Consider the following 27,929-nt stretch of genomic DNA (forward strand, 5'->3'; position numbering starts at 1 on the left):
AGGGCCACCCACTGCATATGGAATTACTTCATCTGACAGATTGCTTATTGTCTGGTATTACTTGTAGCACAGATTCCTAAACTCCTTCGCTAAGTATACATGCCCACTACTATTTACAATATACTCAACTGATCTAGTTACAGAAATTCCTCAAGAATGAATTCTGTGTGTCAGATGCTGGGTTTTTGTTTTTTGTTTTGTTTTTCGGAAAAGCTCTCTCTTTGGGGAAAGGAGGGAAAAAAAAGTACAGAACATCATAAAAAGCCATAAATGGAAGGGATTTGGAAAGAAGCTGCTCAGATTAGTCATTGTACAGGTACGCTGAATGAACAGGAATCACAGTTCAGTTACTCGTGGTGCTGAATTACACAGAAGCCCTCATGGAGTTGTCATTCTACGTTCTGATAAGCTCACTGAGACGAAATTCAGAGTGGCTTCAGAGCGCCTTTTGTTGAGTGATCACGAGCTGCTGCTCATTGGTCACCTCTGTAGAGAAAGCACTATTGTATAACTCTAGATGCCATGAGGACCGGTTTGGTGAGGTCTCCCTGAGAAGCAGTCCCAGTGAGTTCGTCACTAGTTATGGGACCAAGAATGGAGGAAATAAACCTCACCACTGCTGTTAATATATACTGAGGTAGTCCTTTTGCTATGTACAGGAACCAACAGCTTACATTTGATATATACATCTGAGCTTCTGTGTACTGCATGGCTAATACAGAAAAGTTAAAAATAAGTGCATGGGAGCCTATTTTAATAGGTTGTAGTATTATCTGAGTATGGTAAGGCCAGCCGATCAAGAGATAGTTGCCATTGAAAAGATAGTTTGTGGGACACCTGGGTGGCTCAGTCGGTTAAGCATTTGCCTTTGGCTCAGGTCATGATCTTTTTTTTTTTTTTTTAAAGATTTCATTTATTGGGGTGCCTGGGTGGCTCAGTGGGTTAAGCCGCTGCCTTCGGCTCAGGTCATGATCTCAGGGTCCTGGGATCGAACCCCGCGTTGGGCTCTCTGCTCAGCAGGGAGCCTGCTTCCTCCTCGCTCTCTGCCTGCCTCTGCCTGCTTGTGATCTCCGTCTGTCAAATAAATAAATAAAATCTTAAAAAAAAAGATTTCATTTATTTATTTGACAGAGCGATATCACAAGTAGGCAGAGAGGCAGGCAGAGAGAAGAGGAAGCAGGCTCTCTGCTGAGCAGAGAGCCCAATGCGGGTCTCAATCCCAGGACCCTGAGATCATGTCAGGTCATGATCTTAAGGCCCTGGGATCAAGCCCACATCGGGCTCCTTCCTCAGCAGGGAGTCTGCTGCTTCCTCTCTTTCTGCCTGCTGCTCCCCCTGCTTGTGCTCTCTCTGTCAAATAAATAAAAATCTTAAAAAAAAAAAAAAAAGGAAAGAAAGTAAAGATAGTTTGTTACAGTTCCTAACAGCAGGAGCTCACCATGTTACTGGGGGCCACTGGGAGAAGCACTGACTGGCATGGGTCTGGAGGCAGAGGGAGAGGGGGATTATTATAGTGGTTTTTGAGGAAAGGAATAGGTGAGGCAAGGTGGGTAAGCTTAGGCTTGACTAGTTTGAATAATTTCAGGCTGCTTTGGGGCACGGAGGTTATCCTTGGTTGTCTAGTACCTGATCCTGGGTAATTAAGGTAGGTGGATGGCAGCCAGAATTTTGGAAGCTTAAAAAAGGAGATGATGGGTTGTGGGCTCTGGGCTCTGGACAGGTTGGATCGTGTTTGAAAAGCATGCTTGAGGCACCTGAGTGGCTCAGTTGGTGGGTGGCTGACTCTTGGTTTTGGCTCAGGTCTTGATCTCAGGATAGTGAGTTCAAGCCCAGCATTGGGCTCCATGCTGACCACTGGTGTGGAGCCTACTTGAAAAAGAAAAGAGAACAGGCGTATGGGTGGCTCAGTGGGTTAAACCTGTGCCTTTGGCTCAGGTCATGATCTCAGGGTCCTGGGATCCAGACCCGCATTGGGCTCTCTGCTCAGCAGGGAGCCTGCTTCCCACTCTCTCTCTGTCTGCATTTCTGCCTACTTGTGATCTCTCTGTCTGCCAAATAAAATCTAAAAAAAAGAAAAAAAGGAAAAGAAAAGAAAAGCATGCTCACAGGCAACCTTGTAACCTTGAGCGGGACAGTTCCTCCAGGGTCAGTAAGGCCCTGGATGTTAAAGCTTCAGAATCCAGAAACCACATGGTCAATACAGAGCCCTTTTTGAGTCCTTTTTAAAATCCAGGGCATAGATGTCTATGAAACTCACGGAGTAAGTACACTTGAAAATTCTGTCCTCCATAAAAGCAACAAGAAAACTGGCCAAAGGTGTCAGATTTTTCAGAACTTACGAAATGAACTGAAGTCTTGCAACAATCTAGGGAGCATTTATTTAGGAAAAACAGCAGAACGTTGGTTAAGTACTTTCTTCAGTGCTGTTTCCAGTTCTCCCTGACCAGCTCCACGGTAGCCTGCGATTGCAGTGCGGCCAGGCAGCCACCAGGGGGAGCCGAACGGTCCAGATTCCTTCAGAAATTCCTTCCTACTGAACTGCGAGGGCCCTGAAGGGGCTCACTTGCAAGGCTGCATTTACTGAACGTGACGTAGAGCTCGTCCAGCGTGAAAGCGTTTTCTCTGGGAGCATTTGTTGAAGCTACTTGGGCACAATTTCTAAACTTCATGACTGCCTGAGGTGGTGCATAACAGCTGGGGGAATTAATAGGTTAGGTTCAAACCTTAAAAGGGAAAGCTGGAGAATGGGATCACCCTACGGACTTTGAAAGCCCTGATACATTCCTGCGAATCTAGAAGGTCCATGTGTTGGGTTATCTTCATACTCAGGGGACATCTGAGATGGCCCTGACTACTGTTCTCACTCCTGGCTGAGGGTGAGGTTCTGCTGAAGTGACAGGTGAAGGCCAAGGGAGTATTGTCGTGCTCCAGCACACAGAGACCCCGTGACACGCAGGTTCTAGGCGTTTAGGTGAATCTTGGTCACATGTCAGCTAACTGAGCGGAGACTTGTGTAGCCACACAGCGGACTATAGACTGTAGATTCGTTCAGGAAAGTCACTGAACAGACAAAAAGAGCAAAAAGCACAGCAAGCTTTGGAGAGAGGGGGAATCTGACTTCAAGAATTTCCACACTGTATTGTTTAAAATGTTCAGTTTTCAACAAAAATTACAAGACATGCAAAACAAGAAAGTATGGCCTTTCTTATGGGGTAAAAAGCAACTAATCAATAGAAACTGTCCCTGAGGAAATTGTTGGACTTGCCAGAGATTTTATTATTTATTTATTTATGTATTTTAAGGAGAGGGAGCATGAGTGGGGGGATGGGGGGGTGGAGGGGCAGAGGGAGAGAAGATAATTTTTTAAAGATTTATTTATTTGGGAGGGTGCTAGAGGGAGAGAAAAAGAATCCTAAGCCAACTCCCTGCTGAGCACAGAGCCGGACCCGGGGCTCAATCCCAGGATCCCGAGATCATGACCCAGGTTGAAATCAGGAGTCTGATGCCCAGCCCACTGAGGCACCCAGACATCCCTGGACTTACTTGCCAAGGACTTTATTTTTTTGTTTTATTATTTTTTAAAGATTTTATTTATTCATTTGAGGGAGAATGAGTGAGAGAGAGCATGAGAGAGGAGAAGGTCAGAGGGAGAAGCAGACTCCCCAAGGAGCTGGGAGCCCGATGTGGGACTCGATCCTGGAAGTCTTGGATCATGACCTGAGCCGAAGGCAGTCGCTCAACCAACTGAGCCACCTAGGTGCCCTTGCCAACGACTTTAAATCAGCTATTTTAAATATGTTCAAGGAGCTAAAGGAAATTATGCGAATGTTCTCTGGTAACAAATTATCTTAATTTCCTTATGTGAGAATCTTTATTTTATTTCCAGTCTGAAAGATGATTTTCTCTGGATATAGAATTTTAGTTGGGCAATTCTTTCCTTTAAGCATGTGTGAAATGTAGTGCCACTTGTTACTGGCCCCTTTGGTTTTTGGTGAGAAATATAGTCTATTTTTTCTTCTTTGCTTTTTTTTTTTTTTTTAAAGATTTTATTTATTTATTTGACAGAGAGAGATTACATGTAGGCAGAGAGGCAGGCAGAGAGAGAGAGAGGAGGAAACAGGCTCCCTGCTGAGCAGGACCCTGGGATCATGACCTGAGCTGAAGGCAGCGGCTTAACCCACTGAGCCACCCAGGCGCCCGGCTTTGTTTTTAATTTTCAGAAATTTGCTTGTCATTTGTCTGGGTTTAGACATCTGTATGACTCTGTAGGCATAGTTTTTGTTTTGTTTTGTTTTTTATCACATTTGGGAATTATTCACTCATTTCTAGCCCTAGGCACTTTTCCTTTTTCCTTTTGAGACTGATGACATGAAGGTTAAATCTTTTGTTATTATTTCACAATTTCCTGAAGAACTCTTCATTTTCCCCCCAAATAAGTATGTATTCTCTGTTGATACTGGATAATTTCTGTTGATTTATCTTTCAGCTCCCAGATTCTTTCCTCTACTACCTCCTTCCTGCTATGGAACGAAGTTGGTGAGATTTGTATTTAAATTATTCTATTTTGGGGGCACCTGGGTGGCTCAGTAGATGAAGTATCTGCCTTCAGCTCAGGTCATGATCTCAGGGTCCTGGGATAGAGCCCCACAATGGGTTCACTGCTCACTGGGGAGCCTGCTTCTCCCTCTCCCTCTACCCCTCCCCCCCAACTTGTGTTCTCTTTCTCTCTCTCAAATAAATAAAATCTTTAAGAAAAACAAAAGTAAAAAGTAAATTATTGTATTTTTCAGTTTTAAATTATCCCTTTTTATCTGTTATTTCTTTGTTGATAATTTCTATTTTTACATTTCTTTCAACAATGTTCATGATGGGTTGTTTCAGCAGTTTTTTGATTTTTATGTTGAATTTTAACAGTTGTTTATATAGAGCACCTTGGTGGCTCAGTTGTTTAAGTGTCTGCCTTCCACTCGGGTCATCATCCCAGGGTCCTAGGATAGAGTCCCACAGGGCTCCCTGCTTGGCAGGGAGTCTGCGTCTCCCTCTATCCCTGCCGCTACTCATGCTCCCTCTCTCTCACAAAAATATATAAATACAAAATCTTAAAAAAAAAAAAAAGAGTTGTTTATATATTCTGGGAGCCAGACACTTATCAGGTATATGTTTTCTGAATGCCACCACATAGTTTCTTTTTATTACCTTGATAAATAACTTTTGATGCACAAAAGGTTTGACTTTTATAAAGCTTACAGTATTTTTTATTTTGATATTCATCATTTTATCATCATAGTTAAGAAACCATATTCAAATTCAAGGTCAGATATTTTCTTCTATACATTCTTCTGAGAATTTTGTAGGTTCTGTATTTAGTCCTTTGATCCATTTCGAGTTAATTTTTGCATATGGTGTAAAAGGAAGGGTGCCACTTCATTCTTTTGCAGTTGAGTAACCACTTGTCCCTGCATGTTTCTGAAGGAACTGTTCTTACCCCCATCGAATGGTCTTGGCACCCCATCAAATTGAACATGGGTCTATGATTTTATTTCAGGGCTTAATATTATTCCAGTTATCCAAATATTTATGCTTTTATTCATTTCATACTGTCTTTATTACTGTTGATTTGTAGTATATTTTGAAATCGGGAAGTATGAGTCCTCCATTCTTTTTCCTTCTTCAAGATTGTTTCCAAAAGAAGTCCTCCTTCTTTTTCCTTCTTCAAGATTGTTTTGGATATTTAGTGTCTCTGAATATGAAATAAATATTCCATATGAATTTTAAGCTTGGATTTTCTATTTGTGCAAAAAAAGACCATTGGGATTTTGATAGGGATTGCATTGAACCTGTAGACCACTTCGAAGTGTATTTCTGTCTAAGTATTAAGTGTCCTGACCATCACAGATATCTTCCCATTAATCTGGGCTTAATTTATTTTTTAAAAAATTTATTTATTTATTTATTTATTTATTTATTGAGAGAGAGTGAGGGGGAGAAAGAGTGAGTGAGCATGTATGTATACACAAGCAGGGGGAGGGGCAGTTTCAAGCGGACTTCAGGCTTACGTTAGAATCTTTCAGTAATGTTTTGTAGTTTTCAGTGCATAAGTTTGGGCTTCTTTGGGTAGACTTATTCCTATGTGTTTTATTCTTCTGGATAGTATTGTAAATTGAGTTGTTTTATTTTTACATCCTTCATCACTTGTATAGAAATGTAAGTGATTACATTTGCCTGTATTCTTAAGGGTGTGAGTTCATAATTTTCTTCTCTTGAGATATCTTTGTCTGGCTTTTCTATCAGTATAGTGCGGGCCTCATTCTTTTTTTTTTTTTTTTTTTTTTCTTTTCTTTCAGAGTCTGAGAATGATTGATGTTAATTCTTCTGTGAGTGTGGGGTTTTTGTTTGTTTGTTTGTTTGTTTTGTTTTTAGATTTTATTTATTTATTTGACAGAGATCACAAGTAGGCAGAGAGGCAGGCAGGGAGAAGAGGAAGCAGGCCCTCTGGGGAGCAGATAACCTGGTGTGGGGCTTGATCCCAGGACCACAACCTGAGCTGAAGGCAAAGGCCCCAACCCACTGAGCCACCCAGGCGGCCCTCTTCTGTGAGTGTTTGAGAGAGTTCAGTAGCGAAACCATCTGGTCCTAGACATTCTTTGCTAGTAAACTTCAATTATTGATTCAGTCTCTTTACTTGTTATAAGTATATTCAGATTTTCTATTTCTTCTTGAGTCAATTTTGGTAGTTTGTATGCTGGTAAGAATTTGCACATTCCATCCAGATTATTGAATTTGTTGCCATACATTGTTTAGGCATTCTCCTATAATCCTTTTTATTTCTGTAAGGTCATTGATAATATCCCTCACATTCATTTCTGATTTTAGTAATTTTGAATTGTCTTTTTTTCTTAGTCCACTTAGCTAAAAAGGTTATCTGTTTTGTTAATTTAAAAAAAACAAAACTCAAATTTTGGTTTTATTTATTTTTCTGTTCTTTATTGCATTATATATATTTTAATCTTTACTATTTCTTTCCTTCTGCCAGCTTTGTGTTCAGTTTCCTCTTCTTTTCTAGTTCCCTAAGTAAGGTTATTGAAGAGATTTTTCTTCTTCTTTTTTTTTAAGATTCTATTTATTTGGCAGAGAGATCACAAGTAGGCAGAGAGGCAGATAGAGAGAGGGGGGAAGCAGGCTCCCTGCTGAGCAGAGAGCCCGAAGTGGGTCTTGATCCCAGGACCCTGAGATCATGACCTGAGCTGAAGGCAGACGCTTAACCCACTGAGCAACCCAGGTTTCCCTCTTCTTTTTTTTTTTTAAAAAAAAAAAAAGAGTTTTGCATACCTTTGAAAATCAGTTGTTATTATTTCACACTGGGTGTTTATTTTTTATTTTTTTCTTTGCACAGCTTTTGCTCTTTATGGGGTTTTTTTTTTTTAAGATTTTATTTATTTATTTGACAGTAGATGGAGAGGCAGGCAGAGAGAGAGAGAGAAAAGCAGGCTCCCTGCTGAGCAGAGAGCCTGACACGGGACTCGATCCCAGGACCCTGAGATCATGACCTGAGCCGAGGGCAGCGGCTTAACCCACTGAGCCACCCAGTCGCCCCGCTCTTTATGAGTTTTGCTAGATTGTGTTTTCATTTCATTTGTGTCAAATTATATTCTAATTTCCTTTGTTATTCTTTGACCCATTGATTAAGAGTATTTCCACATATTAGTAAATTTTTCATTTTTCCCTATCAACTCCTAATTTTATGCTATTATGGTTGGAAAGATATTTTGTATAATTTTGTCTTCTAAAAATATATCTAGGCTTGTTCTGTGACCAAACATAGGGTCTGTCCTGGAAAATGTTTCATGTGCACTTGAGAACAGTATGTATTATGCTGTTGTTGGGTGGCATGTTTTTTATGTCTATTGGGTCTAATGGTTTATACTGTTGTTTAGATCCTCTGTTTTCTTACTGATCTTCTGTGTAGTTGTATCTGTTATTATAAGTAGAGCACTGAAATGTCCAGCTGTTACTGAATTTATTTCTCCCTTGAATTCTATCAAATGGTGCTTCATATATTTTGGGATCCTTTGTTAGGTGCATATATATTTATAAGATATGTTGTATCTTTTTGGTGAGTTGACCCCTGTATCAGTATATAATGTAATCCTTTGCATCTTGTAACAATTTTTGATTTAAATTCTGTTTCATATGGGGCGCTTGTGTGGCTCAGTTGGTTGGGCGACTGCCTTCGGCTTGGGTCATGATCCTGGGGTCCCAGGATCGAGTCCCGCATCGGGCTCCCTGCTCGGCAGGGAGTCTGCCTCTCCCACTGACCTCTCTCCTGTCATGCTCTCTCTCTCTCTCAAATAAATAAATCTTAAAAAAAATAAATTTTGTTTCATCTGATGATAGTATAGCCACCCCAGCTCTCTTTTGGTTGTAATTTGCATGGAGTATCTTTTTCAAGTCTTTTATTTGTTAACCTCTATGTGTGTGTATATGTCTCTAAAGTAAGTTTCTTACGGACAGCACAGAGATGCATCAAATTGCTCAGGGCGTGATCCTGGAGTCCCGGGATCGAGTCCCACATCAGGCTCCCAGCTCCATGGGGAGTCTGCTTCGCTCTCTGACCTTCTCCTCGCTCATGCTCTCTCTCACTGTCTCTCTCAAATAATAAAATAAATAAAATCTTAAAAAAAAAAAATTCATTCTGACAATTGGACTTTTGGTTGGGGAGTTTAATCCATTTACATTTAAAAGTAACTGCTAACAAGGAAGTACGTGCTTCTGTCATTTGCTTTTTTTTTTTTTTTGTCATTTGCTTTTTGTTGTCTGTTTACCATGTCATTTTTTTTTTTTTTTAAAGATTTTATTTATTTATTTGACAGAGAGAGATTACAAGCAGACAGAGAGGCAGGCAGAGAGAGAGAGAGGGAAGCAGGCTCCCTGCTGAGCAGAGAGCCCGATGCGGGACTTGATCCCAGAACCCTGAGATCATGACCTGAGCCGAAGGCAGCGGCTTAACCCACTGAGCCACCCAGGCGCCCCTACCATGTCATTTTTATTCCTCCATTATTAAGTCCTTTTATGTTGAATTGATTCTTATAGTGCTCCATTTTGATTCCCTTTTCTCTTATCTGTGTAGTTTTTAGTTGTCTTCGTGGCTCCCTTGAGGATTACAATTAACATCTTAGGCTTATAACAACCTAGTATGAAATAATATCATCTTACTTTCAAAGGTATACAAAAACTCTGTTCCCTTTTATCTCTTTTCCTTCTCTTTTATATTGTTATTATCATAGGTTACATTTTTATACATAGCATACTCATTAACAGATTTTACATTATTGCTCTATGCATTTGTTTTTAAATCATATAGGAAAAAAAAGGGGCATTATAAACCAAAAGTATAGTAATACTGCCTTTATTATTTACCTGTGTAACCAGTGCTCGTTATTTCTCCATAAGACTTTGAGTTACTCTACAGTATTCTCTCACTGTAGCCTAAAGGATTCCCTTAACTTTTCTTTTTTTTTTTTTTTAAGATTTTATTTATTTATTTGACAGAGAGAGATCACAAGTAGGCAGAGAGGCAGGCAGAGAGAGAGGAGGAAGCAGGCTCCCTGCTGAGCAGAGAGCCCGATGTGGGACTCAATCCCAGGACCCTGAGATCATGACCTGAGCTGAAGGCAGTGGCTTAACCCACTGAGCCACCCAGGCGCCCTCTTTTTTTTTTTTTTTTTTTTAAGATTTTATTTTTTTTATTTATTTGTCAGGGAGAGAGAGAGAGCGAGCATGTGCACCATCAGGCAGAGGCAGAGAGAGAAGTAGGCTCCTTTCGGAGCAAGGAGCCCTATGTGGGACTCATTCCCAGGAGCCCAGGATCAGGTGTCCCTCCCTTAACATTTCTTGTAGGTCAGGTATATTAATCATGAACTCCCTCAGCTTTTTAGTATCAGAATGTCTTGATTTATCCTTATTCTTTTTTTTTTTTTAAAGATTTTATTTATTTATTTGACAGAGAGAAATCACAAGTAGATGGAGAGGCAGGCAGAGAGAGAGAGGGAAGCAGGCTCCCTGCTGAGCAGAGAGCCCGATGTGGGACTCGATCCCAGGACCCTGAGATCATGACCTGAGCTGAAGGCAGCGGCTTAACCCACTGAGCCACCCAGGCGCCCCTATCCTTATTCTTAAAGGATAGTTTTGACATAGAATTTTTGGTTAACTCTTTCTCTTTTAGCATGTTAATGTCTTTCCAGTGCCTTCTCGCTTCCATGGTTGTTGATGATAAATCAGTGAATAATTTTACTCATGATTCCTTATCTAATGAGTTGCTTTCTTGTCGTTCTGTCTTTGGTGTTGACAGTTTGAGTACAGCAGGCCTCAGTGTACATCTCTTTGAGTTTATCCTTATAGTTTGTGAGCTTCTCAGATATGCTAAAGTTTTCATCCAATGTGAAGAGGATTGGACCATTATTTCTTGAGAAACACTTTCAGCTTCTTTCTCCTGCAGCTCTCCTGTGACTCCAGCTGTGCAGGTGTTGGTACACTTGATGGTATCCTATAGTTTTTTAGACTCCATGTATTTTTCTTCATTCTTTTTCTTCCTGTTTTTTAGAGTGGATAATTTCACTCAGCCTATATGTTCATTTTTGCAGATTGTTCTGCCTGCTCACATCTGTCGAACACTTCAGTGACTTTTTCATTTCAAGTTTTATAATTTTTGGTTCCAAAATTTCTATGTTTCCTTTTTCTAATGTGTCTTTATTAGTATTCCTTATCATACATATTATTTTCTTGGTTTCCTTGAGTTCTTTGAACATGTTTCAGACACACTGACTTCAAGTCTGTAGTAGTCATTCCATTGTCTGTTTCCATGAGGACAGTTACTGTTAACCTTTTTCCTTCTTGTATCTGGGTCATTTTATATATTTTTTTTGCATGCTTAATTTCTTACGGTGGCTGTTGAGTATGGACATTTGGAATATTATGCACAAAAAGAAAAAACAACAAAAGCAAAAATATTTTATCTCTTGTCTCTGTGTTTTGGCTGCGTATTGGACATTCCTTTTGCACTTAGCAAGGCCTTTCCGCACTGCCTTTGCCTCCCTTCCCTGCTTGCCTTTAGCCTAAACATCAGCCAGAGGTGAGAGTGTGTGGTCTTCTCAGGTCTTCTCTGAGCATACTTCCTGCCCTATACATTCACATCATTTTCCAGTTCCTTCTTATATGGACTCCTTTCAAACTATTTTCTAAAGATGCTCACTCTATACCTTTTCCTCCCTTGGCTTTCAACATGTCTGTTTTTTCTCGGAATTGTTATTTTGTGCCAGTTGGCACTGGCTTATTCATTTGACTTTCAGTATGTTTGAGAAATAACCTCTGCATAGTCATGTGTTCAAGAAAGTTATGAGTTACGTAGAAAACAGGCCCCTTCCATTAGTCCTCAGGGATCTTACAGACAGATCAAAACAAATGGAGCTCAATTGGGAACACAAGAGAAACACAGTTCTTTGGGAACAAGATCCAGTCTACTGTGGTCAGGATGGGGTTCCACTGAGAAAGCAGAATGTGATCTTAAAGACCCACTGTGCTCAGGTGGTGGACATGGCTAGAGAAGCTAAAACACTACAACATTTTCCTTCTCTGCTCAGTGGCCTTTCTCCTGGTTATGTGTTGGCTGGGTTGCTGTAAACATTTTACTGGCTTCCCAATTTCCTATTAAGTGTGATTCTGACAGGCATGTGGTAGTTTTGTTGTTTCTGAGGAAAGACTGTCCCTATAACCCCTACTTTGCCATTTTGCAGTTGTCCTTGTCAACATGCTTTTATTCAAAAGCACATTCTGGCTCACTTTTATGGGCTATAGTTTAGGGGGTGTTATAGTTTATGGGCTGTATTTTGATTTGCCTTTCTCATCCACTGCACTGAGGCCACTCTGAATTCTGGACAGTATTCTACACCATAATTCAGTTCTTGATATTTTTGCTTTATTGTTTCTGGTAAGCTTTGTGTGAGGGCCACTTTGTTCAGGACTTCATACATAAATATAAAGGGATCCCTTTCCCAAATTCCTTTTCCCTGATTCTCCCCACTCTGTGCTTGGGGTCACTTCGTGTAGGAAGGAGAAAGTTGACAAAGCAGCTTCCTGTGTTTGCAGGAGCCATTCTGGTGAAGAGTGGGAATGGCGCCGCCTCATGTCTCATTTTGCTTGGTGTTGGGTGGGGCTAGTTGACAAAGCTCTTCCCGTAGTCTCCCAACAGCAGCATGATTCCTGCTTCTTTGCTGCCTTTGCTTCCTGTCAGCACAGCCGGTTGCCTGGTTGGGAGGAAGAGGGCACAGCTCCTTTTGGGCATTAGGGTTCTGTTCTGCATGCCATCCTCTTCAGCCGCTTCAAAAATTTTATTCCCTAATGTTTGAAAACTTATGCTGCTAAGTAATAAATCACAGAGCAAACTTACAAACATCATGTTCATTGGATTAAATTGCATGATTTCAAACATTGTATTTTTTTTTAAAACTGAGATTTAGTTGACATAAAACATTATCTTCATTTCAGTTGTACAGAATAATGATTCGGTATAGGTATATATTGTAAAATGATCATTGCAAAAAGTGATTAATATCTATCACCATGTGTATTTACAGTTTTTTTTCTGAAGAGAACTTTTAACGTTTATACTCTTAGCAACTTCCAAATATATAATATGGCAATATTAACTGTAGTCATCATGCTGTATATTGGATCATCAAGGCTCATTTTTTTTTTTATGTATTTATTTGACAGAGAGATCACAATTAGGCAGAGAGGCAGGCAGAGGGAGGGGGGGAAGCAGGCTCCCCGCTGAGCAGAGAGCCCGATGATGCGGGGCTCGATCCCAGGACCCTGAGACCATGACCCGAACTGAAGGCAGAGGCTTAAGCCCCTGAGCCACTCAGGTGCCCCTCATTTATTTTATAACTGGAAGTTTTTACCTTTTGACCACCTTCACTCATTTGTCCACTCCCCACCCGTCCCCTGTGGCAACCACCAATCTATTCCATGAATCTGTGAATTTGTTTCTTTCAGATCTCACATGTAAGTGAAATCATATAGCATTTGTTTTTTTCTGTGGGATTTATTTCCCTTGGCATAATGTCCTTAAGGATTGATCATGCTGTTGCAAATGACAGGATTACCTTCTTATTTATGGCTGAATAATATTCCATCGTGTTTAGATACCAGAATTTCTTTATCTCTCCTTTCATTGGTGGGCAGTTACATTGTTTCTGTGTCTTGGCTATTGTAAATAATGCTGCAGTGAACATGGAAGTGCAGCTAACTATTTGAGTTAGTGTTTTCAGTTCTATTGGATAGATGCCCAGAAGTAGAATTGCTGGGTCACGTGGTAGTTCTAGTTTTAATTTTTTGAGGAACCTCTAGACTCTTTCACACAGTACACCAATTTATATTCCTATTAATTGCACCAGTTTGCATGTGCACCAACAGTGCGTGCAGGTTTCTTTTTCTCCACATCCTTGCCAACACCGGTTGGTTCTTGTCTTATACAAGCTGTTCTGATAGGTGTAAGGTGATCTCTTGTTGTGGTTTTGACTTCCATTTCTCCAGATGTGATGTTGAGCCTCTTTTTGTGTGTCTTCTCTGGAAAAATGTCTATTCAGGTCCTCTGTCCATTTTTTAATGTGATCATAGTTTCTTGCTATTGAGTTTTATGAGGGTGTGTGTGTGTGTGTGTGTGTGTGTGTGTGTGTGTGTAAAAAGGTGATTTAAAACATGGAGATAGGACCCATGGGTGGAAAGCTGCACTGGGATTGTGAGAAGCAATTCGAGTTTTATATTTTGGTTATCTACCCCTAATCAGATAAATGATTTGCAATATTTTTTTCCCAGTCATTTTCATTTTGTGGATGGTTTCCTTTGGTGTGCAGATGCTTTTTAGTTTGATGTGATCCCTTGTTTATTTTTGGTTTTGCTGCCTTAGCTTTTGGTGTTAAATCCGAAAATTCATTATCAAGAGCAGTGTACTTCCTCTTTCGTTTTATACAACCCCTGCTGGCTGGAGGGAATGATCTTTGCTTGGGACCTTTTTTGTCCGTTTTCTTTTTTACTCCAACCTTTGGGAGTTCTGAGTCGCAGTGTGCTGTACCATCCAGATTGGGATCTATCTACGGGAGGCAAAAATAAACCCCAAGGAACTCATCACCCAGTCCTCCCTTAATTCCTGAAGTTTTGTACCCATTCCTGCCTTCTCTTGTCCACGTTTCAGAGTCTTCCAGGGTTTGCTTTGTGTATTATGTCCATGTTCTCACTTGGAATGTTGAGGTGGAGTGTGATTACTCCATGATGAGCAGTATGGGAACTCGACTCCCACGATCATTTAATGAAAGCCCGGTTAAGTGAATACACTCATCTTGCCTACAAGTTGCTTATTTTATGGGTATCAATATAACAATAGGTATAGCGTTAAGAGCATTAAGATCAATTCCATGAGAGCTCATAGGCAATAGGACAAAAATTATTTCTAGCCATTTTGGAATAGGTCGTGTGGTGTGGTGGTGAGGTCACTATTCAGAGAATAATCTCTGACACCCCCTCAGAATGTCCTGTAATTAGTTCAGTCCTGACACTGCTCAGATTTAGTGCAGACCTGCAGGTTAAGGGCAAAGTCCTGAACAAGGTGACCCACTTCAGGTGCCATGTGATGAAACTCCTCCATTCCCCTGCCCTCGCTGGAGGTCTGGTTGGCCCAAAGTTCCAATCTGTTAAGCATGTGGTTAGTCTTTGTGGTGACCAGCCCCTATTCTTAGGCTATATAGGGGCCACCATGTGTCACTTCATTAGCATAAGAGACACACACTGGTCACTCAGGAATTCCAAGGGTTTTTGAAGCTCTGTGCCAGAAACAGTCTTTATTATATGCCATGGTCATCAAATACAAATTCAAGGACAGATTGGTATTTGAGAGGTACCTTGTTTAGGATTTAAACATTTTAAGATGGGGCAAAGGGCAAAGGGCAAATTAGCATTAGCAATCACACAGGGGCATGTACTCAGAGTTCAGAATACAGAATGTATCAAGTACTTTTTTTAGCTTTAGGGTATATAAAAAACAATACGATTAAAAATGCCAGGATGGGGCTCTCATTTATGACATTTATGAATCATAAAATCTTCTATTCCTACAGAGCAGAAGAAAGAAGAGATCTGCTGATGTTTTTCCGAAGCCTACACTTTTTTGTGGAGTGGTGTGAATATCGTAAGCGGACATTTGAACATTTCAAGGTAGGATCTGAAGTTTTAAAATTTAAACATATTCAAAAAGTCAGGCTGGTTTAAATTTAAACATATCTGAAAAGTGAAGCTGGTATTAATTTGGGGGTTTAATATAACATTTTTTCCTTAAAGTTTTGAAACAATAGAAAGCATTTTCGTTGGCTTCTGGAATTTGCAGTTATTTGGAATAAATGAGGAGGAATGCTTTTGTACAAACCAGTGAGTCGTTTGTATTAGGGGATATGTTGAAAGAGGTATAGTTATATTCTTATTTATTTTATTCACATTTTGAAAAATTAATCTGTCAGGGTTACTTGAAGTAAAATACAAATGCTAAAATGAGTGTTATCATAGTGGGCTTACCACCTAGCACTATAATCTTTAATTCCTGTATTTTGATTTTTATCAAAATACAGAATTTTAATTTCTGTATTTTGAGTTTCTTAATTATCATCTATTTCAGTTTTAAGTATTAAAGCCTGATTCTGGTATAATAATGTCTCTTAAGTCTGATAACAGAAACATTCAAAGACTTCTTATTATTCTGTTTTCTGGCATAACAAGAATTACATTGGGCTACGTTACAATCACTCATATTATTTTTAGTTGGATGGTAGCAGTTTGGACAGCAGTGGTCCACACAAAATCCAGTTTTGAAAGAGTTGACATAGTATCTCAAAAGGCTAACCCCTGACTGTTGTTTTTCTGACTGGTACTAACTCTTGTTTGTTTGGACTTAATATTATTGTTATTATTACTGCTATCACTACTGCCGTTATTATTTGCATTCTGTTTGGTTGAGTTAATAAAATTTGTCAGACGTAGAACTTTCCTTACAATGAAACATGCCTGTACCTGCCCCGTGGCTCCTGGAGGAGTTCTCTTCCTGTTGCTCACTGACATGTGCTCTTGCACCAGAACAGTGAAGGGCTTTGCGTCACAACTGGTAAAATAGAGTCACGATCGGGAGGATGCGGGCAGTTGTGGCAAAACTCCATCGAACATGGAGGTTTACTGATATATTTGGGTAGGTTGTGGGAATTCCGAGTTCTAGTCCTATTTCCGAAGTTGATTTGCCCCTAGGTGCTTTCAAGGCGGGCATAGAAGTAGAATTGGTGTGTTTATCCTGTAGAGGATCGAGTACTTCCGTGAGCTGGTCATGCTGTTATGCAGCCATCACTGATACTCCTCTCCAGAGCTTGGTTACATCTCAAACTGCAACTGTTCCCATTAAATACTAACTTCTCATAACCTCCTTCTCCAGCTCTTGGGGATCACCATTCTATTTTCGGTTTCTACGAATTTCTAGGTATCTCATTAAAGCAGAATCATAAAACCAAAGTTTTTTGTTTGGTTTATTTCACTTAGCATAATATTCTCAAGGTGTTGCACAGTGAAGAATTGCCTTCCTTTTTAAGGCTGGATGATATTCCATTGAGTGGGTAGCCTTCATTTTGTTTATCCATTCATCTGTTGATGGATACTTGCTTTGTTTCCATCTTTTAACTGTTGTGAACAATGCTTCTATGGACATTGGTGTACAAATACCTGTTCAAGTCCCTGATTTCAGTTCTAGTACATATATACTTGTAAATGGAGTCATTGGGTCATACAGTATTTCTGTCCAATTTTGTGAAGCACCCCATATTCTCTTCCGCAGTGGGTATACCGTTTTACATTCCCAACAGCAATGCCAAATCTCCCAATTTCTCCACATACTTGCCAACTTCTGGGGTCTTTTTTTGTTTTGATTTTTTTGGATCTTGGATCATAGCCAATCTAATGGGTGTGAAGTAGTATTTTCATTGTGGGTTTTTTTTTTTAAGATTTTATTTATTTATTTGACAGAGAGAGATCACAAGTAGGCAGAGAGGCAGGCAGAGAGAGAAGAGGAAGCAGGCTCCCTGCTGAGCCGAGAGCCCGATACGGGCCTCGATCCTAGGACCCTGAGATCATGACCTGAGCCGAAGGCAGCGGCTTAACCAACTGAGCCACCCAGGCGCCCTTCATTGTGGTTTGATTTGCATTTACCTAATGATTAGTGATGTTGAACATCTTTTCGTGTGCATATTGGCCATTCACGTATCTTCTTTGCAGAGATGTCTATTTAAATCCTTTGCCCATTTTTGAATTGGGTTGTTTGTTTTTTTCTTGTTGGGTTATAGGAGTTTTTAAAGATATATTCTAGATATTAATCTTTTTTTTAAAAGATTCTATTTATTTAGTTGACAGATTACAAGTAGGCAGAGAGGCAGCCAGAGAAAGGAAGGGAAGCAGGCTCCCTGCTGAGCAGAGAGCCCGACGAGGGGCTCGATCCCAGGACCCTGGGATCATGACCTGAGCCGAAAGCAGAGGCTTTAACCCACTGAACCACCCAGGCACTCCTAGATATTAATCTTTTATCAAATACATAATTGACAAATATTTCCCCCCGTTTTTGGCTTGTCTTTTTCATTTGTTTGATAGTGTCCTTTGATGCGCAGAAGTTTTTACCTTCAGCAACATCCATTTTATCTATTTTGTTGTTGTCTGTGCTTTTGATGTCATATCCAAGAAATCATTGTCAAATCCAATGTCATAAAGATTTTCCTCTTTTTTTCCCAATAAGAGTTTCATAGTTAAATTTAGGTGTCTGATCCAACTTGAGTTAACTTTTGCATACACTGTAAGTGAAGGGTCCATCTATATTCTTTTGCATGTGGATATCCAGTTTTCCAAGGTCTTGGGCACCTTTGTTGAAAATAATTTAACTGTCTGTGCAAAGGTTTGTTTCTAGGTTCCGTGTACTCTTCTGTTGTTACATATGTTCCTGCACGCCGGTACCGTACTTTCGATTACTGTAGCTCTGTAATTCACTTTTGAAATGAGAAAAGTGTGAATTCTCCAATTTTATTCTTCTTTTCTAATTTCTTTTGCCTATTTGGAGTCCTTTGAGATTCCATACGAATTTTAGAATGGGTTTTTCTCTTTCTTCAACAAATGTAATTGGGACTTGGATAGGGACTGCGTTGAGTGTGTGGATTGCTTTGGGTGGTGCTGACCTAGTAACTGTTTGGTCTTCCAGCCCAGGAACATAGGATGTCTCTGTTCTGGTGCATGGCCTCTTTAGTTTCAGAGTGTTTGTAAGGGTAAAACGTTTTTAATTTTAAACCTTAATTTCTTTACTTATCAGTGTCAAGAATGAATACTACTATTTCTTTAAGATAATTGGGTCAGTGGAATTTTACTGTCGTTCTTTTATCTTATTTGTGACCTAAGGGTATATATAAGGTTGTCAGTTACCCCTGCTCATATCTTCTTATCTGGAAATCTGAAATTGTCTTTCAAAGATAATTCTGTAATTCAGACCTTTTACCAGTGCTCTTTCCTAATTATTATTTTATGTAAACCACAGGCTTTTGAATTCTCTAAAAGTTATGTTATTTTAAGGTATTTTTTTCCTCTTTAAGTTCAGTTAGGTAAAGAATATAGGGATGCACCTGGAAACGTAACAAATGTATCTTCTGACTGCTTTTCCTGGTGTTGGTCCCACCACTTCGCTCTCTTTTTCACCAAACTTATCTTTCCAGATAAAGTTATAATTCATTTCCATTGATTCGTTCAAGATTGTGATGAAGATTCTTTTTTTCCAAATAAAACAGAGCCCTTGGTTTAAATGAATTTTATTTTGTACTTTTCATTGCATATTCAATTCAGATGTGCTCACTACTATCATGCTAGGCACATTGAAAATATAAAGGGAATACTGGTTGTGTTCAGTGAGCTTTCAGTCACAGAGAAATGAGGCATGCACACAAAATAAGGAGAAAGTAGTATATAGTTAGTGACTATCAATTACCAAAATAAAAGAAGCAGGTGAGTTAATAACTAGTATAGGGGTAATAATTATAGCCTTAAGACATCACAGATGTTTTAATGAACAAAGTCTCATCTTTGGGTCAACCTTGACAAATGGGGAGAAAATTGAAAAACAGATAGGAGCTCATTCAACATAGGGAAGAACAGAAGCAAATGCTTAAAAATATGAGTGACTCTTTGTTGTGGGAATTGTATATGGAGACCAACTTGATTCTAATGTACGATTTATGTTGGAAACAGTATTAGAAATTTTTATGTACACAGTTCAGACTTGTGCATCTAAAGCACTGATAATTTTGGATGTAATCTCAATACAGTGTGGGGGAATAAGACTTTGAGTGGGTTTTGGTCAAGAGGAAGGTTATTTTAGGAACTTTAATCCGGCAGAGTTGTTCGATGATGAGTCATCACTATTAGAGTGTAGATGAATTCACACTGCAAAATGATCAGTTAATCCTGGGTCTTTAGAAAGTGTTGCTCCGAAGCTTTCTTGTGAAGGTATAGTCGGTTTGCATGACTGTGATGTGTATAGGTTGGGAGGGGGGAGGTGGTGTGCAGTAACACCACAAAATTCACTGCTTTCATGTCTTATATTTGAACAGATTTATTGATGAGATTCTCACTGCTATGGTGGTAAAAAGAAAATATTTTGCAGTATCTGTCATATTTGAAAGCTGAACTTTATAGCTATTTTTTGAGAGATGGGATGTACATTCAAGATTTTTTGTTTTTGTTTTTTGTTTTTTTTTTGAATGAGCACACGGATTTTGTTCTGCTTGGCTCCTTAAAATGTTTTATGGTAGACTTGGAATGTCAGTATTTAGAAAAAGGAAGATTTTGTACTATTTTACTAAAGCCTTTAACTGTGACTATAAAGCAGAAGAACTTTGATTACTCTACTAGATCTTTATGAGAGAGTAAGATTATGCTTTATTTGGAAAGTTTTGCCTAGATATTATGAGACAATACCTACTTCTCGGGCTAAGTAAAAATGTAATAGCTGCCTTAATAGAGGGAAAACAAAGTTCCTACTTCATAATGAATAACGTATGAATCATGAAAGAAAAATGGGAGATCACTGGAAATACTTAGCTTTTCAAAGTTTTTGGAACGTCTTCCTTAAATGCTTTAGGGATCCAGTAAAGGCCAAGAAAGACAAACAGTTGAAAGTTTTTTGGACTTATCCTTTCACTTAATTAGTAATGGAAATAATGCTTCTTAAATTTGGGTATTTATATAAAAACATACCTTTTAAATGGCATTATGGTGTAAACTACAAGGATTTTGTAATGCTGTTTAAATATTTTCATATTACTTTGTTTTGAACTTTGGATTCAATTTTACTTTTTACTTGTTCTGTATAAGATTTTTAAACATCCTTGTTTAAAACATGAAATTCCTTCATAGTGGGACCCAAAGTGAATATTAAATATTTATGCTCCTTTAGACATTGTTGAGACAGACAGTATGCATGTGTGTACTTTAGTTTATATGCTGCATTGGTAGTAGTTAAAAGTATGACCCTACAGGCAATCTTTTCAAGCAGATAAAACTGTTGGGATGCTTTCCCAGGACGATGGGGTTGCCCTCCAAGCGTATCTCTTCAATGCGGTCCCGAATATAACGGGTGTCATTAGCCTTGCAAAATGTATCATCTGTGATTGAAGTTATGTTGTTAAACTGGAAAATAGAAGGGAAAAATTGTTCAGAAGTTTGAAATCAACCTTCTGTATGTATGGGATTTCACTGAGTATTCTATCTAAAAAATGATTTTGAAATTACTGTATATCCTGTGTATCCTTTCAATAATCAAACCGTCTCAGTGTGACCTGAGTTTCCCCCCAGCCCCTGCCTTTTTACATCTCCAGTATTACTTTGGAAGAACCCACAGCTTATTACTCAGTGATATCCATGTGGCAGAAAGTTCTAAGCATAAATCAGATTATACTACCTGGAGAAAGTGTCCTGTTCTAGAGTGTCACTCAAAATAGGTACTGTGTCCTTAAATAATCCTTTAAAGAAGTAAAAAGGACAAATGGGGATTCTTATGGTGCTGAAAGACCAATTTTAGTGTAATTTGTTTTCTCTCTTGTATTACCTTGAAATGATATTGGACAATAAAGTCAGCTGGAAAGTCTCCAGATGTTTACTGCTGTTGGAGAAAGAGGGACAAACCAGGGGCGCGTGGGTGGCTCAGTGGGTTAAAGCCTCTGCCTTTGGCTCAGGTCATGGTCTCAAGGTCTTGGGATCGAGCTCCGCATTGGGCGCTCTGCTCAGCGGGGAGCCTGCTTCCCGCTCTCACTCTCTGCCTGTCTCTCTGCCTACTTGTGATCTCTGTCGAATTTTAAAAAAAGAATCTTTAGAAAGAGGGACAAACCAGAGGTTATAGTGTGCCCTGCCTTTGAATCCATGTGTCAGATTAACTAGGAGATGCTAAGTATACACCTGATGACAAACCCCACTCTAAGAGCAGACCGCACACCTATGTCGCTGATCCTTTCTCGTTCTCTGGTTCTCTGGGCAGGTGGGGCTTTCAGGCAGGTGATGCCTTGGACTAAATAGTCATACTTTTGATAGGAAAAATTTACATATGAATAATTCCATTTATACGTATGAATAATTGAGTTTCCTAATGAGTTCCAAGACTGACCAATTTTGAGTTAAATTAAAGCCGGATATTGTGAAGGGAGCAATCCTACCTGAAGATGAATTATACGTAGACTTTCTGGTAGATTAAGAGGCACAGATTCCAGGGCATTGTGGTCCAAGTAGAGGAAGGAGAGATGGTTCAGTTTCTGTAAGGAAAAGGTACTTGGCTTGAGCGTTATTGAGGTCAGTACATTTCTTTCACAGGATTCCAGCTATGTACGCACATGCATATGCATGTATATATGTGCATAGACATGTGTGTGCGAATGTATGTGTGTATTTACATGTGTACATAGGTGTTGGTATAGACACCTATCAGTACTATTAATTGCTGGTTTGGTAGTTATTTGGTTTTGAGGGTTTTTTGGTTTTACAAGTAGTGTGTCTTGGTCCTTTATGAAAGGTGATAGAACCCTACTGCATCTCCACATTTCTCTCCACTCATCTGACCACTGAATACCCAGCCATGCCTGGCCTCAATCCACGTCAGCTTCTGAAGCCTTTTGATTTGTCTTGTGAACAGCTAATAAGGTCAGTCCCTACGCAGGATTGAATTTGGACCTGGTGCTGACATAACCTCTCTTGAACCTTCAGAACTTCTCATTTCATTTCCACCAATTTCTAGCAAAATGAATATGGGCACATCTTGGAGATACTGTGAGTTCAGTTCCAGGCCACCACAATAAAACGAATATTACAATAAAGTGAGTCCAGTGAATTTCTTTGTTTCCCAGTGAATATAGAAGATACGTTTACACTATATTGCAGTAAAGTGTGCAGCAGTGTTAAGTCTAAAAAACAATGTACATACCCTAATTAAAAAATACTTTATTGCTAAAAGCTAACAACATCTGAGCTTTCAATGAGTTATAATCCCTAATGACAGACCAACAAATGTAATAATAATGAAAAAGTTTCAGTTATTGCAAGAATTAGCAAAACGTGGCAGAGACACAGTGAGCAAACGCTGTTGGAAAAAGGTGCCGATAGACTCGCTCCAAGCAGGGTTGGCGCAGACCTTCAGTTTGTAGAAACGCGGTGTCTGCGGAGCACAGGGACGTGCTCTGTGCCTGTGCTCCTAAGCAATGTGCTTCTTAGTAAAATGTTTCCCAGAGCAATTTATTAACTACTTAGCGAGGTATGACTTTTTTACGCATAAGGGTCTGTGTTGAATTACTCTTCATGGTCAGCAGCCCGTTGCTGTGTATCATTTTATCACAGGACTTCAAGATTAACGCAAGTCTAAAATTCTGAATATTCAAACACTCCTTTTGTGAAGTGTGGATCGGCTCCTGTAGATCTTTACTATGCCAATTAGTCAACAGCTTATCAGCTGGAATTATATAGCTTCAAATTATAAGGGTTTTTTGTTTGTTTTGAAAGTGAGTCCTGTTTTGAAAAGTCCTCTAATAATCTCTTAATTTCTGAGGAACTCTGATGTGCCCTTAGAATAATGTCTCTTATAGTTGAAAAACAACCCTTAAGTGTAAACAAAAAGAAAAGAAAAATGAAATATTTTTACATTTTTTGACAGGTTGCTCGTTTGTGGACAAATCGTACCTTTGTGTGATTATCATAAATTTTATGATACTATTTTATAGTGTTTCTATTAAATGTTATCATAAGAAGCCCCAGACTTCCCTTTTGATTGAGGTTTGCTGCCAATAGTAGCACAATCATCTTTTTGTATGGGGCTCCTTCGAGGACTGGGAACGAGTTACCATCTGTGCAGGACTGGGCAAGGCGGTAATTTCTCCATAGGCTATGCATTTGGACACAACCTGGCTACCTAAGTCAGAGTAGATCCCTCTTTCCTGTACCTATATCTTGAGTTATTAAATAAGAAATGTATTCAATGTTTAGTACATACAGAATTTTGTATGGAATTCAAAAGAAAGCTGGAATTCAAAAGAAAGTCTACCTACAGAATTTTATGGGTTAATACTTTTAAGTATTACTACTTAAAAAAAGTATACTTAAAAGTATTAATACTTTAAAGCTGAATTTTACTGAATTTTACTTTTGGAAAAATAATTTTCTGGCATGTGTAAATTACTAGTATTGTAAGGAAAAGACACACAGGAAAACTCCCTTTTTGAGGTTTTATAGCATCCTGGTTTATGAGGGTACAAATAGATATTTATTTTATTTTATTTTTATAAATATTTTATATTATTATAAATAAATATTTGCTGTGTGAGCAAGTGTAAAACCTGGGATATGATATAGTCCCATGAAGCAACATAAAGTTACATACTTTAAGGGAGGTGCGGGTATAAGTTAGACTGAATGAGCCCAATAACAGGACTATTTATTATGGAAATAATGTCTTCTTTTATAAAATTAAAATAGTTTTAAAATATAAAACAAACTTTTAGAACAGAGTTTCTCTTTTACCATGTTACTATTGGTTGTATAAAATTAGTGTTGTATTTGGTCATAGTATAAAATACTTACTTTGAAAGTATTTGCTTTGATTCCTCTACTCTTGATTTTGTTATATTTTGCATTAAATAAAGTAAGCTTGGGAGGAAGAACTGGAAGCTTCAGTAGTTGATTTTCAGCTAGTGTAAGTTCTTCTAACAGAGAAAGTTTTGAAAAAGTACCGTCTTCTATATCTTCAATCAGATTTCCCGTAAAATCAAGTCTTCTTAAGTTAGCTTGAAAGAAAAATATACAGAAAATATAATACAAAAAATAAAAAGTTAAAATCTCATTCATGTGGATTGAAAAAAAGCATCGGTTTCATGGGTCACTCAAACACCTTTTAGTTTTAGTATCTAACAGAGTGTCTGTAATTAGTAGGTCAGTAAGTTCTCTTGAATGCATGGTGAGCATCTACCCCGTGCCTGACACTGACGGCCTGTCTCACTCGAGTCCTGGAATTTCAGGGTTGCGAGGGAACTTGAAGTTCACAGAGCCTTCTGTGCTTGAATTCTCAAGATGCTGAGGCAGTTTGGAACAAATTCTGTTTGCAAATCATGGGAAATAAGGATTACATTTGATTGAATAGAATTATGTAGGTACACTTTGCATGTTGCATTGTGATTGTAGAAAATGTTATCTTTATCTGTCTCTGTCTTATTGCTTACAAACAAGAATGTTGTTACAAACAGGAATGTTCCCTAATTTGTTAACGTGATGTGGATGGAGAGAGACATTCAATTTGTTTGTTTCACTTTTTTTATGTCTGAGATGATGAGGAAAAGGAGTCGCTTTTCATTCATTATTTGAGGTAGTCCCTGCAAACACTGGAGTTGGTGAAATGGACCATTGCTGTTGGGGGAAGATACAGGGTTAGGTTCCTGTGAGCCTCTGGTCACACATTTACATCAGCCAATTAGTACAAAGTTCTATGAGCGTTTCTGTTTCAAAGCACTGTGGTGAGTTTATATTGTGGGTACACTAACATCGAACTCACGACCACGAGCACTGCAGCTCGCGCTGGAATGAAGATCGCCTCACAGCAGGAGGCCCTGGAGCACTGCGCTTGGGGAGCACTGGGGTGGAAGGTGGGGCGCTGAGACGGAGCAGGGCTCTGTAGTGTGAGAGCTGACACAGAATGGCAGAGGTCACCTCGTTCGACCTCAGCTAGGGAACTCCAGGGTGTTCCCACGGTGCATGTCGGCAAGTGACCGTGAGGGCTGCACACAGTGACTTTGGGTCACAAATAAATTTCACCCAGTAGGTGAGTTTGAAAGTGTGGATCTACTGTACTCCAACCAGTTGGGAGCTACCAGGTGCAGCGTGGTAGTCTCATGGTGAAGCTCATAAATGTGTAGTGGGGCCCGTGTGCGTTTCTGGTGTGATTTTCTTCGGAAGCACTTGACAACATAGCAGTCTAGAGAACTCACGAGGTTTTGTGATCCAGACCTGAGACATGGCGATGCAGAAGACGGGATGTGTAGCGTGCTACAGCAGGGCCCTCGTGGCCCGCATCCCAGAAAGGGGGGAATGCACTAGCCCTACGCGAGAATCATGTGAGGAGTTTGGTGGTGTTTCATGATGACACGTGGACCTCTGCCCAGACCTAAATTGGAATCTCTGGTGACGAGGATCTGGTACCAGTATTTTTAGCACAGAGCCAGGTTTAAGAACCTTGAGTTAAAGTAACCTTGACTTAAAGCAGAGTCACCCTTCCAGTGAAGGCAGCATTGTGAAGAAAGCATCGAGGTTAGAGAAGCACCTCGATTTTGCTGGTGCTCTGAGTGGCTGAGGCAAACAGCTCTCAAAGTCCTGAGGCTGAGAAGGCATTGGTGCCTTCTCATATGTTAGATGGGCTGTCAACATGAAGTCACCAATAAAGAAAGATGACATGGGACATTGAATAGAAAAGAGGCTCACCAACAAACAAGTGGATTTTGGTGAAGGGTGTGGATACGTAAATATTCCAGCGGAGACTACCCTAGATGTGAGAGGCCACAAGTACCTAGAAACTTGTGTGTATTTGAGGTTAATACTAACATGAGTTAATATAAATTATTTTATTTAAAATTAACTTACGTATTTCTGCAAAATCTTTCGCAGTCAGCTTTTTAATTTTGTTGAATCGTGCATAAAGGTAGGCTGATTCCTTTGGCAAGGGTGGTACAGCATCAATGTCAACTTCTTCACAGTATACAGAGCCACTTAAGCAAACACACAACAGGCATGTGGGCATTTCTAAGTTGGGAAACAAAATCATAAAAATATAAACCATAGTTTAGAAATATTTGGCCTCAGGGCACCTGGGTGGCTCAGTTGTTTGAAAGTCTGACTCTCAGTGTCAGCTCAGGTCTTTATCTCAGGGTTGTGAGTTTGAGCCCCCTGTAGGGCTCCGTGCTGGGCTTGGAGTCTACTTAAAAAAATTAAAGTGTTTAGCCTCTAATGGCAAAACATGAGAGTTATCACTAATTTGAAAAGTTTTTTTTTTTTAAGATTTTATTTATTTATTTGACAGAGAGACTGTGAGAGAGGGAACACAAGCAGGGGGAGTGGGAGAGGGAGAAGCAGGCTTCCTGCTGAGCAGGGAGCCTGATGCAGGGCTCCATTCCGGGACCCCGGGATCATGACCTGAGCCGAAGGCAGATGCTTAACGACTGAGCCACCCAGGTACCCCTGGAAATATATTTTGCAGAATTATAGGTGATAGAGGGAAAGATATTGTCATGTTAGCTAGTGACCTGATAACTCACCAGAATCTTATTTTCAGTTCTGTAATCTAAAATCTCTTTTATTCTCTATCCATTTTAGCAGTGATCATTTAATTGCTAAATTGATTTACATTTCCTGATTTGAATACCAAGAAAGATTCATAAAGCAGAGCTTAAGGTAAATGCAAGCTTGCTTTATCACTTGGTTTGACACAGACATATTTCAGATCGGTGACCATAGCTAACGAGCTTAGAAACCAGCAGTTAAGTAAGCAAACTATTAACCTCCATGTTAGAGCTGTCCCGGAAATGGCAAGGACGCCATTACGTGCTACCTCATGTGTTGCCTACTTGTCGTGCCTCCTTCATCTCCTTCAGCCTGGAATATACCTTAGTCTTCGCTGTACATAACTTTTAAAATTTTTGAAAACTTTTGAATTTTAAAAACATTTTATTTTTCAGGGCATTTGATTTTCAGAATGTCTTTTAATCGGAGATTGTCTGAGGTTCCTCATTTTTGGCAGGAACACCATGGAAATGACTTTGGGTCCTCAGGGCTATGTATCAGGAAGCACCTGGTATCTATTTGTCCCGTTCCTGATGATGCTGTCAGTGGTCACTTGACTCACTTGGTGTCTGCCGTTAATAAGTATCTGCTGAAGAAGTACTTTGAGATTCTTAACATCCGGTTCATCATTCACCTGACACTCTCTAGTTTTATGACCTATTGATAGTTCTTACCGGAATCATTTGTTACTAGGATAGTTGCAAATTATGATTTTCTAACTCCATCATTTCCTCTACATTTGTTAGTTGATATCTGGTGTAAGGTAGAACATTCTCTTCTTATTTAGTTATATCAGTTCACTATGAGCTTATGAATTCCTTATCCCATGGATCAGAATTTACTGTCATATTTATTTTGATAATTAAATTGTCTCAGATTAGGCAGTGTGAACCCCCCCCTTTTTTTTTTTAATATTTGAGGAGAGTGCATGAGAAGGGTGGAGGGGCGGAGGCAGAAGGACAAGCAGG

At 39.4% G+C, this 27,929-nt stretch overlaps 2 protein-coding genes across 3 annotated transcripts in view; one reads left to right on the plus strand and one right to left on the minus strand.

Annotated features, from left to right (window-relative positions):
* Window positions 1–27,929, plus strand: part of LOC122917773 (centromere protein P) — a 237,441-nt gene that overhangs the window by 36,756 nt on the left and 172,756 nt on the right. Inside the window, exon 5 of the mRNA XM_044266043.1 lies at window positions 15,168–15,264. Within this exon, the coding sequence (XP_044121978.1) occupies window positions 15,168–15,264 (97 nt within the window). The remainder of the gene's footprint in view (window positions 1–15,167; window positions 15,265–27,929) is intronic.
* OGN (osteoglycin) overlaps window positions 1–27,929 on the minus strand; it is a 77,384-nt gene that overhangs the window by 34,714 nt on the left and 14,741 nt on the right. Inside the window, exons 4-7 of one of the 2 annotated variants that reach the window (XM_044266044.1) lie at window positions 26,266–26,424; window positions 24,220–24,422; window positions 21,813–21,908; window positions 18,902–20,793 (exon numbers count right to left, since the gene is read on the minus strand). In XM_044266044.1, the coding sequence (XP_044121979.1) occupies window positions 20,623–20,793; window positions 21,813–21,908; window positions 24,220–24,422; window positions 26,266–26,424 (629 nt within the window). In that variant the 3' untranslated portion in view covers window positions 18,902–20,622. Of the gene's footprint in view, window positions 1–18,901; window positions 20,794–21,812; window positions 21,909–24,219; window positions 24,423–26,265; window positions 26,425–27,929 lie in introns of those variants that run through there. The other variant, XM_044266045.1, reaches the window with a different exon arrangement.

The sequence above is a fragment of the Neovison vison genome, chromosome 9, assembly GCF_020171115.1.
Source record: "Neovison vison isolate M4711 chromosome 9, ASM_NN_V1, whole genome shotgun sequence".
NCBI classification, from domain to species: Eukaryota; Metazoa; Chordata; class Mammalia; order Carnivora; family Mustelidae; genus Neogale; species Neogale vison.